Here is a 20,435-nt window from a genome sequence, read left to right as displayed (position 1 = left end):
GAAAACCTCCCTCCATTCATGGAAAGCTAAGTGGTGTCTCCGTGTTTCTGATAAACCCCTAAGGGACCTAGGTGAAGTGTTTGGAAACATTAATCCTCACCTCTGCACATAAACACAAATATCATCCCTGTTTTCTGAGGGGAGAAATGCCCCCCTTGCTTTTTCCTGTGTCACCTGCCTCCTCAGCTGCATCAGTGTGTTTTTCCTTGATGTGCTCTTGCTTTGATACCCATGAAGCAGAGCCACCCAAGGTACTTCATTTATTAAAACTGTCGCGTATTTGTGTGCGTGGCTTTACCACAGCTGCTTTGCTATTTTCAGCTTTCTTTTCACACTTGGACTCTGCCTTGCGAGCCGTGTGAAATTCAGCTGTAACATCTTCAGGACAGCATATGTGGCTTTGCCTAGCACAGTGTCAAGTAGCGAAAAACAGGCAAGATGGATTGCATGGCTTACCAAAAGTCCTGAGTGATTGAGAGCAGGATTATTTTCCTTATACACTTCAAAAAGAATCTGTTGAGAGTCTAGGATAGATATGGAAGTCTGGGATTTCCTGGCTGTAATAGATTTAATAAGAAGGCAAGTCCCACCTGCGCTTTCTACCTGGGCATTCAAGGACTCCTCTGTGCATTTGAGCGAAACAGTCCCTAAGTCAGGAAGCCCAAATAAATGGATTTGCAGCAGTTTTAGGTCACATGTGGGGAAAATTCCCTCTTTGAAAACACAGCCTGTGTATTTGTGGGAGTCTTTGAGCAAAATGTGCTGCTGTCATCTCTCTCTTCTCCCCCACAGGCACTTTGGTTTTATGTTGCAGCGAGATGCTGTGCAGAGTCAGAATTTGCTGATATCAAATGTGATGGAATAAGTTTGGCTCACAGTCTTCACTTCAGAAATGACTTTAAGGGACACAGAAAGCTCTGAACAGTAGAGGAAGCTGTTATATTTTATCCCCACTGAATAATCTGATTTTCTTTTCCCTGATTTGCCAGGATTCTCTCCTCTAATTCCTTCCCTCTGCAGGTGGTTCTGTTCAGCCACAGCTGCCCCTGGGCATTGAGCCTTTTCAGTGCCCATTGCGGGGTGACGGGGAAGCTGCTGAATTCCCTGTGGTCTTGGTGTGCGTGACTGGAACTGGCGGCAGCCCAGCGTGCCAAAATACAGCTTACCTGCCGGTCAGTTGGTGTCTCAACCCATCTCCTAGAGGATGGAGTCAACCATAGTGAGAAACCACTCTGGCACATGGTACCTGCTGGCTCCTGTATGGAAAATGTAGTGTTAAAGTGGACTTGGACTTGGCAATTGGGGGAGGCAGCTGTTCTTGGTTGGAGCCATATTTTAATACAATTAAAATCTGATGTAGGAATTAACGTAGGTGCCGGTTTCCCTGGTGTGACAGGGTGCAGTCTGTAGGAGTAGGATCTAATTTTGCTGAGCTCGTTCGACGGGATTGAGTCAGGCGTAGCAGGATGCGCTCACTTTTGGCTTCTGTGTCCTCAAAGGAGCAGTCGACCTCAATGTAAGTGCAAGAACGTTCCTGCAGAAAATAAAATGAAATAAAGAAAGGGCAGTCCACCTGTTGACTGAATGCAGCCGTGAGATGGATGACTGGAAAGACGATGGAGCTGAAAACTGTTTGAAGCGCTCCTGGAGTGGGAGTCTCGGTGATACTTAAGCAGACTTGTTTATGTTCCTGATGCTCTTCACCCACTGTGTGAATAAACAAGCAGACCTGGGCTGACGGAACACACCAGTCAAAGGAAGTTCCCACTGGGGCTTATATACTCTGAAAACTTCCATAAATTGTTCTGTAATACGACAGTGTCCAATTATGGGTTTTCATAACAAGAGGCTTATTGGCAACCAGTAATGCAAGTTAACTGTGGAAATTTCTATTGCTTTTCTTGGCCGCCGTGCGCTTCCTGCACAGTGTGCGCTCTGTCCCAGGTGTGCCATTCTGCGCTTTGAAAGTGTGTCTGAGCACGGGCAGGGCTGAGACCCCCGGGAACCGGCGCTCGGAGCCCCAGCGAAAGGAACAGAAAAGGAAGGTGAGGAGCTTAAGGCACGAGCACCAACCTGTTAACTCTCCGGTGATTTGTTTGTTTCCTGCCTCGATGAGTTAAAGTGCTGATCACCAATAAGACATTTTTGTAGACACGTGGGAAATGATTTTTACAAAGCTTCAAACCTCTATATCCTTGGGAGGTATAGGTGTGCAAATATTCCTGATAGCCCTTCCAGTACATTTCGATTAGCTTGCCATGTCAACCCACTTTCCTCTTACGGGCACGTGCGGGTGCAGGCTTGTTCGGTTTATGAAATGTTGAATAAGTCTTCAAAGAGGATCACTGTTTCCAGGAAATATGTTTTTCATACATACTTGTATTGTTTAAAAAAAAAAAAAGGCAGTAATGGATAATACTTTGGGTTAGCGCGAGCCAACAGTGTGGATTTGCTTGGCATTGCAGCTTTCACACAGTATCACAGTATCACAGTATGTTTGGGATTGGAAGGGACCTCAAAAGATCATCTAGTCCAATCCCCCTGCTGGAGCAGGAACACCTAGGTGAGGTCGCACAGGAACATGTCCAGGCGGGTTTTGAATGTCTCCAGAGAAGGAGACTCCACAACTTCCCTGGGCAGCCTGTTCCAGTGCTCTGTCACCCTCACTGAGAAGAAGTTTCTTCTCAAATTTAAGTGGAACCTCTTGTGTTCCAGCTTGATCCCATTACCCCTTGTCCTATCATTGTTTGCCACTGAGAAGAGTCTGGCTCCATCCTCATGGCACTCACCCTTTATATATTTATAAACATTAATAAGGTCCCCCCTTAGTCTCCTCTTCTCCAAACTAAAGAGACCCAGCTCCCTCAGCCTTTCTTCATAAGGGAGGTGCTCCACTCCCTTAATCATCTTCGTTGCCCTACGCTGGACCCTCTCCAGCAGTTCCCTGTCCTTCTTGAACTGAGGGGCCCAGAACTGGACACAATATTCCAGATGTGGTCTCACCAGGGTGGAGTAGAGGGGAAGGAGGACCTCTCTCGATCTACTAACCACCCCCCTTCTAATACACCCCAGGATGCCATTGGCCTTCCTGGCCACAAGGGCACAGTGCTGGCTCATGGTCATCCTGTTGTCCACCAGGACCCCCAGGTCCCTTTCCCCTACACTGCTCTCTAATATGTAATCTCCCAACCTATACTGGAACCTGGGGTTGTTCCTGCCCAGATGCAGGACTCTACACTTGTCCTTGTTAAATTTCATCAGGTTATTCCCTGCCCAAATGATACACACTCAGCACAAGTAGATTCTTTTCTGATTACATGCAAGCACTGTGTAATAATGACATCTTTTAAAATATATATTGATTCCTGGTATGGTCTTGAAGCTGCAAATAGTCCAAAAGCCTGTCTGCTTCTTTAGATCAGATACAAACTAGGTATTTTTCTGCAGTAGTTCGCTGAAAATGCAGTGATTTCAGAGAACCGTACCTTCGAAGACGTAACCTTGCGTTGTTCTCTTTCTCTAATCCACCCCTCTTGAGTGATTTATTCTAGGGACTGTGCATCATAGGCTTTGTCCTGGCACCCACTCCTGTAGTGTTGCAGTGCCTGTCCACATCACCAGAAAAAGATGGCTGGGAGACAGTTGTTTAAAGAAGAAATTAAACCAAAAAGAAAAGAACACACATGCAAAGAAAAGAAAGCCAGTTCCAGTTAGTAGAGAGGGCTTTGCTGCCAGTGTGGATGGGGCATAATTTGATTTAAATGACTTTTGAAAAACAGTTCTCAAAATTGTTCCATGCATTTTCTTCCTGGCTACTGTTGAAAATATGGAGCCGAATATTTTCTGTGATGTTTCAAACCAATATGTTCTGGCAAGCTCAGCGCTGGGCCCTGTGCGTTACGCTCTCGCTTCCAGTTCGCTGTGGCCTGGAGTGCAACGCGCGGCTCATGAGATGCACCAAAGTGGGAGGTCTTGCGAGGAGCAGGCAGCGCAGAGACCCACGGTACAGGGAACATTTCGCTGGGGTCCAGCAGGGACGCTGCCAGTTTTAAGGGCCTCTTTTATGAAAAGGGTTTGCTCGTAGGAACTGCGTGTGCCTCGTCAGATTTTGTGAGCGTGGAGGAGATGGTTGATTCCTGGGTGGTGGTTAAGGCTGGATGCTGAACTGGATCTTTTGCACCTCCCCGGGGTGAAACTTTACTCGCTAGTGAGATTTGCTGTACAGATGAAGAGCTATGACTAAATATCACTGCTTTAAGCGTGACAACATATACCTGCATAAAAGAATAGCGTGTGGGTCGGGAAGGCTGGGGCATGAGGTGTCTGCCGTTCCGCTTCTGCTCCAGGGACACCTGTGTTCTGGGGAATGTGCGTGGGAAGGTTCGTGCAATAGCAATAGGTATTCTGAAAATAGAGGCTGTTTTTTTAGCACCGAATCAAATCCCGGGGGTGGCAGAAGGAGCGGAAAGCGTGGAACAAGTTTGTTGATCTGGCTATAATAATACTCAGCTCTTTGTAACGTGGTTGGGGGTCCTCACCGGGTTGGTTTGTCTGCAAAGGAGATTGTACAGCGTTCCCCGCGAGCAGGCGTGGGGACACTGTCCTTCCCATGTCTCCTTGGCACCGTTACCCTCAACATGTCTGAATACCACAGAGCAGCTCTGAAGTGTGAATCTCCTCAAGCCCTGAGAGATATCTCTCAGAGGAATTCCCAAGTAATCCTTGGGAAAGGTTGTTCAGACCTAGCAGGAGCCTGTTAGGAGTCTTTACCAGCTCTGTTTTCAAAGCAACTCAGGGCAAGAAAGTCTGCTTTGAACTCAGCTATTTCATCTGCAGGCTGCAGAGTGCTCCTATTTGGAGTTTTGGAGTGGGGTGACCCACAGCACATGGGGAACAAAAGGCAGGAGCATACAGATGGAGCTGTGCAATTTATTGTGTTGTGAGAACCAGGTGAAATGAACCCAAGGGAAAACGGTCCTGATCCTTGGACGGTGTATCCTTGGGAGAGATGGGCCTGGGGAGACCACAGATGTGGCAGGAAGGAGGTGAAGGCAGGAGTAGGCTTGAGCAGAGAGAGGGACAGAAGCAACTGTCTCCTGCTTGGTGATAATGAGGTGTTGATAAACATGTTTGGAAGCAAAGTGTGGGTGTGGGACGTGGGCCAGGGAGTGCCAGCAGGGAGCTTTCAGAGGCAAATGACAGGTCAGAGACCAGGTAGGGAGTGGAGATACATGGCGAGGAGACCTTTCTGGTTTTGGCTTTAGGATTCAGAAAGGTCAGTCTTGAGAATTTTCCCTTTTGATGCTTTGCCACTTGTTGTTTGGTTATTTGTGCAAGGTGGTAGGAGAAGGGCTTGAGCTGGGCTCGGAGGGGACGCGCTGTGACCTGTGATGTTTTAGTACAGCCTGAAACACAAAGAGATGAGTGAACAGTTCAGGAATGAGGCTTATTGGTGGAGGCAAGATGAAGTAGTGACAAAAGGTGGCTGTTTTGAGATTTTTATTCTTTTCTCCTGCAGTTAATTCTGTTGCTTGTGCAGCTGCCCAGCAAGCCTGGGTGTGGGGCTGTGCCGGGTCTGCTCGGGACGGAGTAAACCCGGATGCTCAGTCCCATTACTTGAATTAACTCTGTAGTAAAAAGTCACTTTGCAGGTGAGTCTGAGCAGAGAGGACGCAGGATGCTGGTGAGGGCAGGGGAGATGGATTTGGGGATTCAGTAGGTGTGATGGGCACATGGCAAATCTGTGTTTCTGTTGAAAACACACGCATTATATTTCATTTGTTTCTCTCCTGCCTCCTGCAGTGGGAGTGAGTCAGAGAAGAGCTCTCAAAAGTCACTGTTTCCAAGAAACTTTTGCATACACAATTTTCTTTACCCCTTTGAATCCATGAGCACGACGGTTTTGTAGCAACTGCTGTGACAAAACTGCATGTGACATCTGGGAACAACAGAGCCCACTGGGGAGGAGCGAGTAGCCTTTTCCTAATCAAGAGGGAGAGATTTTAGTTTGGATGTTTATATGGTTATTGCATCCACTGTGATGCCTGGAATGTAAACTATAATGTGCTGTTTAATATAAAATAGCTATCCTGTGGGCTGTTAGCAAGCCTTTCCAGTGATTTAGAATGAAAAGATTGTTAAAAAAAAAAAATCAACTCAAAACCATGACAAAAAAACCCAGTCTAACCTTGTTTTTATTTTTAAAGTAATGCCGTAACTGCTCCTACCAAGACTAGTCATCCTTACTGAGCTGTCCTCTTTGCCAGCACTGTTTGGTGTACGTGGGATTATAAAGAGAAGGAAGGGTGATTGGGACAGGTGTTTTTTCTCTTATTGGAAGTGCCATCCTTTCGTTATCCAAGCAGCAGCTAGAGCGAGCCAGCCTTTGTTTAGCTGCTCTTCTCAGAAAAGCAAAGCTCTTCCTTGCAATATTTATGGTAGCTTGGCTCTGGGATGTATGTATGAGCTGTGACAGCGTCCTCATGTTAGCCAGGCTCCGTTCCTGCTCCCTCGTGAGTGAACATTAGGGAACTGGCTTTTAAGTGAAACCTGTTTAATATGGCAAAAGCTGGGAGGCTAATAGATGCAGGTGTTCGCAGTATCGGTATGAAATATGGTGTTTGTATTAGTGTTGTGGTAGCAACGGTCTTTTTAACGGTGCGATGGTAATTTGGTCCAAAGCCCCTGTTTTCAGCTGTCTTCCTTTTGAAAGAACCGCTTGCAACCTGTTTCTCAGGCTTGTTGCTTAATTCAGGCTCAGCTGCAGAGAGGACCAATGACTCTGGCCTAAACTTTGTCTCCCTACCCAATATCGAGCATAATAGCTTATCCATAGCTAAAGCGGGACCTGTGCTTGACCAAAGCATTTTTCTGCAGAAAGACGTATTTCCTTGGTTTGCAGACCTCGGGAGATGGGCTTGTGCTAAAGACTTTATTTCCCTTATAGCTGTTCCCATGTTTAATCCTCCTTGTGTAATGTGAGCTCGCTGCCTGCTGGCAAATCTGTCTCCAGCTTCCATCACTGGGGAATCTTCTGCACCTTCTGTAGCGGCTTGAGGAGCCTCTTTGCGCATTGTACATCGACCCCAGTGAATAGCGTTACCATTAATGGCTTGTCACTTCTAGAATCTTTCGGATAACTTACACATTTTGGGTTTGATTACTCATTATGAGGCATTTTGCGGGGTTTTGACCGACCTGGGGAGGTGTTGTGTTATATCGTCTCCCTTCTTTCCCAGTATCCTTATGAAAACACAGGCTGGACAAGGCTGACATCTCTCACCAGTGCAGTATTATAGAGCCAAGATTGGTTTTGCTCTTTATAATGCTAAGAATCTTTTTGCCGAGATTCTTGTTCATTAGAAATCTTTCCCGTTCTTTTCAGAGTCAGCAATTTCCAAGGCAGACCCGTTCACAGGCATGTGTTGCGTATTCTTAGATATTTGACTTTACTTTTGGCTATTCTCAAACATTCTGGATTCAGATCAACCCCGCTCACCAATTGGACTTGACTGCTCCGCAAGTCTTTGTCATCCATGAATTTTATTACCAGTGACTTAATATTTAGTTTCAGATTATGTGGAATGCTTGGCCCACTGCAGAACTCTGTGGAATCCCACCGAAAACCTAATACCCGGTGGATTGTTCTGCGTACTTGTGGGTTTCCTACTGCGTGTTTGTTACAAGGCATCCTTTGGGGGCTTTGGTGAATTCTGGAGTGGTAGGAAGGATACCTCCCAAGGGGTCTAGCTGACCAAGTTTGGCTAATGTGATAAATGTCATAAGCATACTCCTTCATTATAAAATCTAAACTCCTCTTTTATTTTTTTTTTAGAATGAGTCATGTATCTATTTGTTGTTTCTTTTCTAAGTGAAAGCAAATGCTGTGCTTGAATTTCTGTAGCAGTTCTGCTGTGGAAAAAAGGACAGTGAAAACTGGGCACAAGTTGTTGGATATTTGAAGAAGAGTTTAAGATGCCTGAAGTGATGTCCTGGAGCGTGGTTGGCAAGTTTCACCTGAAGAATGAATCCCAAGGCTAGTATGATCTAATGGAAATATCTAAAATTCAGTGTTTTAGTCCCTCTTTTTAATACCAGCATTTTGCGTGAGATGAAAAATTTCACTTTTATTGAATCTGTGTCCAAAACAGCTGTAGGGAAGATGGGCCTTCTTCCTTACCTGCAAGATGCTCTCAGCAAAGGAGCTCCCTTTGCACAAGCTTCTCTTGTTGAAAACCGTGACCTCAGCCATGCAAGGTGCGTCCATCCAACTGTGTCTGGTGCATTAGTCATCTGTGTCTCATCTTCAGATCTAGGAGGATTCCTGGATTGCTTGTAAAGATCACAGACGAATAAAGAAGAAAAGCAAACCTATTAGTACCGGGTTTAAACACTTTGGGGGCTTGGTTTATTTGTTGGAAAAAGCCTGGGGGTTAATAGCTCAAAGGTGATTGAAATTACTGGTCTGGTTCAGTAGTTTGAGATTATAGACTAATTAATGTATGAGTTGTTAAATGTTGCCATTGCGGAGGCAGCAACAAAAACCCCATAGCTGATCTGAGAATAAACAACTCTCAGCTTTGTCCATGCGTGGATGTGAGGCTTAAGTGAAAAGCCCGTGAAAAGCTTGGAACTAACAGGGCAGGTATAAGATTGCTTCTGGCAGAGAAAGCTGTTTCTCCTGCGGCTCAGGGGGTGACCCTTTCGCTTTCCGATACACACACTCCTGGTTCAGTTTTCTGTTGGAACAAGTTCCTTCCGAGTGAGGGCAATTGGTCGTTTGATGGCTACTTCAAGACTGGTCTGGATGCAGCAAGATAGTCACTGTGCTCTCCAGATCGTACATATCCATGCCAGGCTGTACTTGCCCACTAGCTGTTTTTTATTACATTTATGATTGAAATGGGATTTTCATTCAAAGATCTTGTGTTCAGTCAGCTATGACTTTGCAAACTGATCACTGTGGGGCAGAAACTTGATGCTTGTTCCGTGATAGATGTTTGTTTAAAGTTGGAAGAAAACTTGTTCGCCCGCTATCTTAAGGATCATGTATTCAAATGAGCAACTGACTTCCATCACAATGCTTATTAAAATATTTTTTGAATTAAAAAGCATATGAAAATAATATAACCGTAAGGTTGATGTTTGACTTCCCAGGTCAGGGAGTTAAGGTCCTTTGGGGGGCTTAAACTTGTCTGCATGGTAGTGGGGTTTTGCATCTCATGTGTCTGCATATGGGGAATCCCCTCCTTCTGCATCCGTGCAGAATCAGCTGCACTGGCAAAGAACAATTCTCTGTTCTGCACGTATGAATACGTGATCGACTTGCCCAATTGTGTATTTGATTTATTCTGCATCTCTGATACACTCCGATATATTCTAACTGTATGTGTTATGGCGTGTATGAGCTTCAATAGCATAATAAGCAGTAGGAGAGTGCAATATCATCCGTTTCTGGTTTCCAAGATGCTGCATGTAAGAAATGCTTATTCTGTCATGGTCCGGTTTGCTGCTGCTCACACACAGAAGGATCCTGCTTTTTGGAATCTGTGTGATGAGCTCATGCTGGCCAGCAACTCTGATCATCTTAAATGGAGTAATTGTATACGCTGAGCTCCTGATTTTTGTGAATCCTTATGCAGCTTTCCAGTCTTGTGATCTACAGCTTCCCTAAATTTTTGGTGTGATGTAAGAAATCTTGGGTGAAATTCCCGGCTCTGTTATGTATGAGGTCAGCCTAAATGATCTGTCTTGGCCTTAGAAAGAAAACAAATCCTATCGCCCATGCTTGCCAGCATCTGGACATCTTGCTGCTCTACGCCGCATGGAGGTTGTGATTTTGTGGACTCTGGAAAACTTTACTTAAAAATGCATTTGCAAATCCATAAGGAAATGTGTGACTGGAGGCTTACGTAGTCACAGCTGGAGTATCGCGCTGGCTAGTGACAGCAGCGTGTATCTTCTAGCTTGGGGGAAACATGGTAATTTTAGTGTATGGCATTTAAAATTCAATCTGTATCTGCTGCCGTCTTTAATGCAACATAAACTCCTCAAGCATAAGCTTTTCAGTGCTGCATCTTTAGAGAAGCTCTTCCTATTACTCAAATATATCTAATGTTTGCTGCATTACATATAGAAAGCTTTGTAGTTTAGCACCTGAAACACATCCCTCGCTCTCCAAAGACCGACTTGGAGAGAGCGAAATTCAGGCAAAGCCTGACGGGGTTGGAGAAAATGAGCTCCTGCCGCAGTTGCACACTTGCACACATCTGGTGCAATTGAAATTTAAGAGCTGAATATATCCACATCTGCCCATGGTAGGGTCCAAACATTGCTGTTGACACTGGTTTACTTCTTGGATAGGCACACTGGCAGAGTCGCTAGCGTGTGGAGCCTTGTCAGCTCTCTAATCTAATAGACTGTTCTTGCCCAGACCATTGTGTGTCAGTATTTTATGTACCAAATGTAGCCAGGTTTAATAATCGCCCATTTTTCCACCTTCTGCCAAACTTTTTCCCTTTTTGTCACAATTTAATGTTTGAAGCAAAATCTGCTATGGCAACAAATTGTATACATATTAAAAAATGAAAATAAAGATGGAAAGCAGAGTCACAAAAGGTAACAAGAGTTCAAAGTAATGTCATCTGAGGGTTTTTTTTTTTTTAAGACTTGAATTCAACCCCATTTTAAAATTGATTTTATTTCTGTTATGTATTGTGAAAAGATTACAAAGATATGGGTACTGCTAAAAAGCATGACTGTATCTCTATATATGTAAAATGTGAAAGTCTTCCCTGTTCAGGTCTGATTTGTTCTATTTGCTTTTTAGTTATGTGGAGCTTTTTGGTTATTGTATTTTTCTTCCTTGGAACGGTTGTCTTCAGCTAGGACCTATTGAGGCTATTGATGCTCATATCTCCTGACTATATCTATCAGATAAAGTAAGTTACCAGAAAGGTGTTGTTTTTAACTGTGTTTTTTTTAAGGGCCCGTCAGTTGCCTTGCTGGTGGCATGAGTTGGGTTAGTGATGCTGAGGACTTGGGGACCTTGGGGCAGCATCTCCGGGGAGTGACCTGCCTGGTGAGCACCAGCACCAGCTGGAGTGGAGCCTGGTCAACCAGTTTCTTTGTAATTGTAATGTTTAGTGGGTTGTTTCTCATTCCATGCTGATTTGGGTCTCTCACAGAAGTACCACAGCTTGAGTGAAGCTTAAACACTTTTGAAACTAAAACCCGGGTCTGTGTTCCAGGGCCAGGCAGGTGATCGCAGCTCGCTGCTGGTTGCATGAAGGATGCTGGTAAAAGCATTTGTATCCACACTATGAACCATTTTGATGATTATAACCTGATGCGGAGCAGTTCCTGCCTCTGTTACATGCAATTCAAGTCTAGTGTCTGCTGTGCTGGGGCAAGTGTTCTTCACAATTTTGACATGATAACATATATGGTTTCTCCTTTCCATGTGCCTTCGCTGCATTAAAGCAGGGACAAACCCGTAGCAATGGTCAGTGTTATTTATCTGAATTATCAGTTAGTTAACGGTGAAGTAATTTGTACTGTAATTGAGTTCATTCCTCTTGGTAATTGAATTAGCAGGCTTGTCTAAGTTACAGCAGTAATGGAGTGCTTTTAACAAAAAGACCGGAGCCTAAAATAAACTTAAACCTTGGTGCCTCCCCAAGCCGCCGCGGTCGGGTTCCCCCGCAGGTCGCAGGGCACCGTGTTCCTTCTCTGTGCTTTTTCAGCCTGTTCCTAATCATGTGCTGGGGAGGACTCCCCGAGATGTGCTTTGACATGGACCCGTCGTTCGCTGGAGCTGCTCTGCGACTTCCCAGGATGATTAGTGTATCTCGGTCAACAATGGTCTAAGCAACTCATTAAATCGTAGCGTATCCTCCTCCCTCCCTGTGCTCACTCCCGGCTTCTGGAGAGCCGATTAGAGGCTTGGCAGGAACAGTATGGTTATGCTCTAGATACGCTTTGGATACATTATTGTCACAGTTGAGGTATTGCAAAAGCCATGTCGTTCCCATCTTTACCCTAGTGAGGCACCTCTTTTGATTGTGCAATGTCTGTGGCTAATTACACGGCAATTTCAGCATGCCACCAGCCACCCACAATTCATCGCCAGCTCCTTGGGGGTGCAGATGAAAAAGGAAAGATAATGTTTTCTTTCTTCAGTCCAGTGATTTAGCTTGCCTCTTGTTTTTTTTTTTTTAATCCCCTGCTCCTTCAGGTAATAAAGCCAGATGGTAGTGACAAAGAAACAGAAGCCACACATGAATCAGATGTCCCCGAGGAGATGTCGGGGCCTTGCGTTCCTCAAGAGATGGTGAAAGGTGATGCTAAAAGTCCAGATGTCATTATAGAAGCTCAGTTTGATGATAATGATGCAGAGCACGGACAAGACCACTTGCAGGATACGTTGGCTGATGACATCAAGAAGCTTTCCCTGGATACCGGTGAAAAAGGTGAGTAGATCAGATTGCTGATTTAAACCTTTATTTGAGCAAACTGGTGAAGTATAACTTTGTTGCCTTGCTTTGCTGCAAGATGTAAAATGCAGGCATAAAAGCTTAATGCCTTATCACTTCTATCCCTTTGTGCTAAACGGCCTTCGTAGATTTGAATGGATATTAAGGACTGGGTTTTATGTAGTTTTGATGGATGCAAGGTAAGTCTGTGAAACAGAAGTCACACCTTTAGATTTGCAGTAATCAGGGCTGTCTGGGGACTGCTGGGTGCTGTTTAATTCAAGATGCTGCTGTAGCAGTTTCCTTCATCGCAGCTTGGCTGGCCAATCTACGTGTCTCAGTTTGAGGATAAGAATATATTTCCTTGAGGGCGGTTTTGTTGCTGTTTTCAAAGAGTTGAGTTATGAGCAACTTAAAGATTTGGTCCATTTAAAAAGAAAATGATACTAAAACCTAAAGCCAATTATGAGATCTCTTTTGAAGGCAAACCTATTTCATTCTGAATCTGAATTCCATCCAAACCATCAAGTATTGCTTAGGGCAGAATTAAAATAGGCTCCCCTGTCCCAAACTATGTTTATACTGCTCTTTGCATGTCCTTTCTAGTACCGAATCCCCTCCTGAAGAGCTGTGTGTTGAAAGGATTCTGACAATTGGCACATTTTAAAATGTGCCTCCAGATGCTGGTGAAAAATTCCCCAGGACAGGTTCTCTGGTGTGTTTCTGATGTGTATCCCAGTTGTCCGGAAAAGGTGGCAGTAACTTCGGACATAAGTTGTTGTTGGTCTCTGACAAATCTTGGTGGTGGTTGTGAAGCTGTTCTATGTAATACCTTGTGTTTTCCTGAGAGGTCGCTTTGGAAGAAGCACAGCCCTCTGCCCGTGCTGTTGGTAGACTTCCATTTTTCACGCCCATCCGTTAGTAAAACAGGATATAACACGTGAGTGAAAGTGGTGTAGTTTTTATGACAAAACGTTGGTTTCAGCTCGTGAATGGAGCTGCCACCTCCCCGGTTCATGGTGCTATTTCCTTCTCGGTACCTCCACTGTCTTTGAGTTCCTGCCAAGTTACGTGAACCAACTTCTGTCCCGTTCCATTGCTTTCCAGCGTAGGGCTTGAGTTGGGAGTTCCTTGTCCTGGCTGTGGCTGTTTTACGCAGCTGGTTATTAACCCTGTCTCTTTGGCAGTCCCGGACTCTCTGTGATGGCTGCACCCCGCCGAGCTGCCGCTTTGACTCGGCGATTCTAAATCTCCTCGTGTGTTATGGAGTCATGCGTCGTGTCTCTTGCATCTCTGTTTTTGCTTCTGTTAGCAATGCCAAATGAAAATGAAGAGAAATACCTTCCAGACGCTGCCATCTAAAAGAGATAGACTTGAGCCAGTATTTTACTTTACTTGTGTAACTGTGTGTTATTGTAAACACTTAATGAGAGTTACTTTCCTTGATGCCTCATTGTTCCTCAAGATGCTCTGAAGTGACCTGTGTTGGAGGTTACCAAGTAATCTCTTAAAATCTGTGTCATCCGAGTGTTTTTTTGCCATTTCATTCTATCTTTGGAGAGTATGTGCAGGGCAGATGTTACATCAGCTTATTGTCTACACAGTTGAAATCCAACCTACTTTTCCATTGAATTTGTCTGAGCCAACTATTTTCTGTTGTTTTCAAGGCCTTTCTGTGTTCATCCTTAACAAGCCCTGTGGCTGGTGTGAATATGCCAGTTAGATTTCTTCTGAGTTTGTATTTTGCTATCGCCTCTTTTAATAGCTGCTTCAGTTTCTTTGGCCATATAACCCATATGGATTTTTCTCTAGTTTCTTCTTGCTCTGCTTTTTAATGCCCTTGTTTTTTATACATATAAAGTTTACGATGCTGCGTTTTCTGAAGGTGTTTCTGAGCCGTTGATGATTGCTTTGGCTTGTTTCCTGTCTTTCATGCGATTTCTCATATCGTCACTTATCCAAATTTTAAGTCCTGCCTGGAAAACAGCTATAGTTATTCTAGCATCAGTGATAACTGTCATGAAGAAAAGAAGAAGATCCTGCCAAATTCAGCCTTCACAGGTGTGGCTCAAAATTGTTTATTGAAAGGACCAAACATACAGTTTTCAAGGCAGAACTTAATTAAGGGCATCGGCTGGAACGTGGGACCGGCGTGGGGGGCAGAGAGCTCCGCAGGGTTGGACCGTGGTGCGTGGAAGCATCATCCTCATGTATCATGGGCCTCCCCGGGAGGGCTCCTTGGCCTGGGCCGCCTGTTTAACTTCTAAATTAATGGCATACGAGCCTTTTCTTTTATGTTACATCCCTTCTGCTGGCAACAACTACTGCAGCAAAACACAGAGGGTCGGTGGGAGATGAGAGCCCATGGGGGGATGTCTTGAGTGTTGTTTTGTAGGGTTTAGTACACAAAGTCACTGCATGGCCTTATGCACAGAAAGGAGCAGGAGAAATAATTGGTGGCCAGCACAACCCTTAAATGAATACTCGTGGTGGGCTTTCTTCTTTTTTTCCCTAATATAGGGAAGTCTGAAAGTTTCAAGCCAGACAAAGATGGCATCAAGGTATCGTATGTAATAAAATAAAATCAAGAAACAGTCTATCATGTTTTCATGTGCACCTTATGTATGTATCTATATGCATACGTGTGTATGCGAGTTGTGTGTATATATATAAAAAGATCCATATATATAAAAGACCTAAACAAAATCCAAACTAAACAAAAAACCCACCAGTTTTCTGAGGGTGAAAAATATCCATAGTGGCTCTTACAGAATCAAAAGTAAAATTTCACTCACTCTGGGGCAAAAGAAGAAAGACACATTGAGACGGTGCTCAAATATCGATGCATATACACAAGCTCTGCAGATTGCTGCCACTCGGTTGCAAGATGACTTTTGTCCCTTCTGACAGAGGAGCAGAATTGTGCAATGTCTCTGCTGGCTCGTTTGTTCTGCTGCTGATGGTCAGAATGAACCACGAAGAATAAAAGCAGATGTGTCATTCAAATAAGAGCGCTCTGAGTCATGCTGGGGGTGCAGGCTGTTTTGATATCTCTCCCCTGGCCTGTGTCTCATCCCTCGTTTTGACTCTGTTCCTCTTCAGGGCACCAGTCATCCCCTCCATCTCTAGTTACACACTGGGGCAAAGAATTTGGGGTTGGCCCTCGCTGTCAGCGCCTCTGAAGTGTGAAACATTGTGTATTGTGGCCCAGATTTGCATGGACTGAATTTCCCTGAAGTTATTGTACATTGGGCTTCCTATGTGTTGGAGGGGCTTAAAGCAAACTGGGAGAAATTATCTTTTGTTGTCTCTTATCTCTTCCTAAGACCCAAGAAGGGACGGGATAAGCAAGAGGGAAATCTACATCCTACTTCTCAGCCCACGTACTTTCTGAAAGTTCTTGTGCTCATAAAAGTGCATCGGTCTCACTTTGCTCAAGGATATTTAAATCAAAGTTCATGGCTGGTGTCGCTCTGCCAGCAGCTGGCCTGGTCAAATGGGTTCGCTCGGCTTTTCTGAACTCTTCTTGCAAAGAAGTTGGGTTAAAGATTATCTTCAGAAACATCTCTGGTCTAGGAAGTGACGAGCCATTTTCCTCTCCATGCTGTTCCACACCAAGAGCAATATTGTCCTGTTCCAAAGTTAGATTGTCTTAATGTTAAGTTTTGTTCACTGGAGGTAGGTCTTTTTTAGCGAAGCTGGAAATCTTTTTCCACTTGAATTTTCAGTTGTATTTCCAAGGTTTAAATATCGCTACATGCTGAACAAACTTTCTCTCTCTGTTTTTTTACTTTGTGAAAACAGTAAGAATGAACAACCTGAAGAAAGTTTCTCAGCTCCCTTACCAGTGTGTGTCCTTCAAACCCTCTCTGGGGTTTCAATGTTGAATTGCAGGCAAAGAGCAAAGCAAGAGCATCCTGGCACCAATCTGAGCACTATTGTGTATATAGAAAAGATTAATTCTCTGTGGTGCTTTGCATTGACGTGCAAGTCCTCTGTGTTTTACCCTGAGAGCTCAACTTACTCTGTGTCACTGTGTCATCTGCCAGTCGACATGACCTTTGCCAGGTCTGTGGTTCTTTTCCTTGTTCCTCATTCACATTGACTGCTGCAACAGAGGTAACGCAACTTTTATCTTATCACTTAGTACTGAGCTGGAATACATTCTTTCTGTGACTTGTCACTGCAGTGGAAGCGTTTTCCTTGTAATCTATTTCAATATGTAATAAAAAAATAGAAACTTCTCTGTGTCCTCCCAACCCAGGAAAAGTGCAAAGTGTTCTGTACAGAATAGTTTACGATGCTGTATCCCTACACAGACTTGAGTGTCACATGAGTTTCATACAAATGTGAGCTGTCTCTTGTTAAATACTGGAGTCAGGTTACTTTGATAAAGAAGCATCAGCAATCAAACAGTAGCAACTACTTGTGCTCTTTAGAATGGCAGCTGTGCTCATAAAAGTGCCTCAGCCTTTCTTTGCGAAAGGATATTCAAATAAAAGTTTATAAAACTGTGTCACTGTGCCAAAAGCTATCCTGGTCAAACTAGTTTGCTCAGCTTTTTTCAGCTCTTCTCACGAGAGATCTTACTTTACCAGACTCGCGGAATATCCTGCTTCCCACGGGGTGGCTCACAGAAGTCATCAGGCTGGTGGACTGGCTGCCCTGGCAGCAATCAGGGAGTTGTGTTTGTTCAGGATTTCCACTTCCACCTACACTTCTGCAAGTCAAGAGTTCGAATGTATGAAAGTCCCGGGCTTGCTCACTGCCTTGACGTAATGAAGTTTGAATAGAAACAGCTCATTTACAGGCAGAGTAAACTGACGGAGTAAACTCGGCCAGTTGTGTGATGGAAAATTGAATAGCTGATAGTTAATCAACGGAATTTGGGTTGGAGCTGCTGCAGAGCTTGTTCCTGTCTCCCTGTCTGTTCAGTGTTGGCCAAGTGGATGCTGGTTGGTCTCTTTTCAAGTGAAATGTGACTGTCAATCTCTAGTAGCACTGGTAAAGTTAGAAATTATAACCTAAAATTGCTTGGTGTCCATCCTGATACTGACTGGAGACTGTTATTGAGTATTTGAGGATTGCTTGGCTCAACAGAAGTGGTGGCATTTGATAACTTCGCTGTATGGTTGTGTGATAACACATTAAGCCATTCTTTTCTTAAGATGATGTTCCAGAGTAAGTGCTTAGAAAGATTTTTGTATCCTGCTAGCAAAAGAGAAAAATACATTTATAATTTAGAGTTTAGTTTCTGGTTTGCACTTTCGTGCCTTCTCGTGTGCTTCCATGCCCCTTCGTGTGTCTTCTTTTAAGCTTGACTAGATGCCCACCTGCCTTTTGTGTCTTCCTCTGGCACCTGGAGCCTTTCTGCAGTTACTGGCATAAGCAGAGTTTAGGAGATATCGTTATTCCTCTCCGTGGCCAAGCCTGGTAGGGAAAGGATGATGGTGACAAGAATCTGGAGCACATGCTGTGGTCAGGTCTCCCCTTTCTCTCAGTTTAGCGACCATGGAATCTCTGACAGATCGGAGCCCACCAGCATCACTGGCTGCTGGAAGGAACAAATGTTCTTTTCCCTGCTCTTCAGAGGCTCCCGTTCGCTCCCAGTGCTTTTAAGGAGCCTTCACGCTTCTTTCCTAGCCTGCAGCTTTCCGGAGATGGATCGTCTCCACCGCGGAGCTCTTAACATCTAGGCCACAGCAGAGTGAAAGCTCACCAGGAAGTCTTCTCAGTTACATGGCTTTTAATAGCAATCCTTGGGGTGGAACTGTCAAAAATCAGATCGGTTTCACTCTGCTGAAGCCTGGAAAACCAGCAGAGAAGCTGGAGCCGTTTCAGCTTCTCGAGACAGCTCTCTATTAGCTTATCCTGAGTTCATGTTTGCGGGTCTCTGGATCTAGCTCTTCTGGTTGTTGCTATAACTTTTCTGAAATGAGAGCGTAGATTTCTTGAAGAATAAACAGTGTAGCAACTTAAGCAAAATGTTCTGCTCGTATTGAACAAATTGGGCTTTAGGGTTTGCATTGATTAAATGCTATGAGCTGAATAAGCTCCAGTTATTCTTTTGCACAGCTGAAGCCTGCAATGGAAGTTAATGTTGGGAAAGCTTATGCTGTTCTTCCCTAGTAAGTTATCTTGACCCTAAAATGACTTATTAAATAAGGAAAAAAAAAAACCCAAAACTTATGCAATTAGGCAACAGGAATTAGATTAAGTTCAGCATATGACCATGTATTCCTGAATTCACCTGTGTTTCTCCTTTGAGTTACAAGTTTGGGTAAAGTAAGTGAGAGGGTACAATGCTGAGAATGAATGGTGGGTGTGAAGATAAACATATTAGAGTATGGTCATTGTTAGCAGCAGGGTTTCCAGCATGAATCAGATTAGGATTCATTCAGCTAACATATTTTCCATGCAATAGTAAAATTGGACACACACACTTCAGGAACAAATGCACATGCAGGAAGGAAGAACATTAAGCAGATAGACAAAGTACTCAATTGAAATGTTTTTTTAACATTTTAGTTTTACTTGCTGTTAATATAATAAAACTGTATTTACATAGACTGCAGCACCACCTGATTTTTTTTTTTAGGTTTAATTGTGTTGCAATAAAGCTTCCAACCTCCTGTTGACTGGCAGTTTGTCAAGGACATGAGAGGGCTGGGAAGCCTGAGTACCTGGGCTCTGGTCATTCTAATGTCATGTGGCTACTGAGACAGCTACGATTTGACCTGTTGGGCTAGATGGCAGCTTCCCAAAATGATGTTGAATCTTTGTTGTGGATCAGGTTTGCAGGATTCTAAGGAAAAGAGACACTCCTGTCTCAACATACTGCTATCTCCTCAATCCCTTCTTGCGGAGGTGGCTAAATATAAGTAAATAATTATATGCCTGGCTGCGTTGGGTGTGTAAGGAAGCCAGCCATACTCACCTCTTCCTATTGCCTTTGCTCTGTGTTATTGCAGATGTTTGTCTCTCTGTTGTACACATATTGTTGTGCTTTTCCTCTCCCTCTCTGAGAGTCTCCTTCTGCCTGTGCATCTCAAAAAATCTTCTTCCTAATTGTCCAAGTCTCCTGGTCCTTGTCTTCCATGAGCCCCTGGGCACACAGGTGTGTGAGTTCAGGTGTTTAGACATGAACAGCTCTGGCAGGGTGAGTCTGCTTAAGAGTATTTAAAATAAACGTCTCTAAGGAAGTTAGTCCTGTTCATTGGACACCAGCTCTGTGATGAGACATTTCGGGGTTCTTCGCTTATTACCTGCAGAGCCCTCTTGAGTGGTAGAAAGCTCTATGTGTGGAGATATAAATACTCACAAAATACTGCTTCTTGCACAATATTTTCCTGAGTGAGCCTTCTTAGAGCCTGTTTAAAATAAATTCTGGTTTTGGATAGTACCTGGTACCAAGTGAAATGGCACTTTCCTTCCTCCCTACCTTTTGGCCAGGGAGGAGAGGCTCTTCAGTCTGCCTGGTGAGACTTCAGAGAGAGCTCACTTGGACCTCAGTACTGGGAAACCTGCTGAGATCAGGAGAAGCCTGGAGTTCCTACCTCTGTAGGTACCGAAATAACTTTGTAGGAACTGAGATCATCCAGATGTTTCTAAGAAACCAGATCTGTTTGCTTTCATCCTCAGAAAATTACCTTTTTATTTACTTGGTGAAGGGAGGACCAAGTATGATGTGAACCTCTGGTTCCTACCATCAGCTTTGTGTTCTGGAGGAAGAACCAACACCGGTGACACAATATGGAGAGCACTTGTACTGTCTTCTAGAGAGCAACACGTTTTCTTCTCTTTGTTCCTTAAATGAAGATTGTAGCAGAATAGTGTAATCCAGGGCAAATCTGCACCTGCATCTGTATCGCTTTTTGGTTGAAGTGAGTTTTCATTTCCACTACTCTTGTGTTCAACTTCCAAAAACACGTAATTTTTGAGCGTGACACACGATCCTTGAGA

The 20,435-nt window shown here is 44.1% G+C and overlaps 1 protein-coding gene across 3 annotated transcripts in view; it reads left to right on the top strand.

The window, feature by feature from the left end:
* The window catches only part of DIS3L2 (DIS3 like 3'-5' exoribonuclease 2), a 190,738-nt gene that overhangs the window by 46,783 nt on the left and 123,520 nt on the right, over positions 1–20,435 (top strand). For all 3 annotated transcript variants that reach the window (XM_082056350.1, XM_082056352.1, XM_082056351.1), the window contains one exon: positions 12,236–12,470. In XM_082056350.1, coding sequence (XP_081912476.1) covers positions 12,236–12,470 — 235 coding nt within the window. The remainder of the gene's footprint in view (positions 1–12,235; positions 12,471–20,435) is intronic.

Source organism: Streptopelia decaocto (assembly GCF_964273445.1).
Source record: "Streptopelia decaocto genome assembly, chromosome: 6".
Taxonomy (NCBI): Eukaryota; Metazoa; Chordata; class Aves; order Columbiformes; family Columbidae; genus Streptopelia; species Streptopelia decaocto.
Note: the sequence above shows the minus strand (reverse complement) of the source record. Positions and strands in the feature narration are given on the sequence as shown.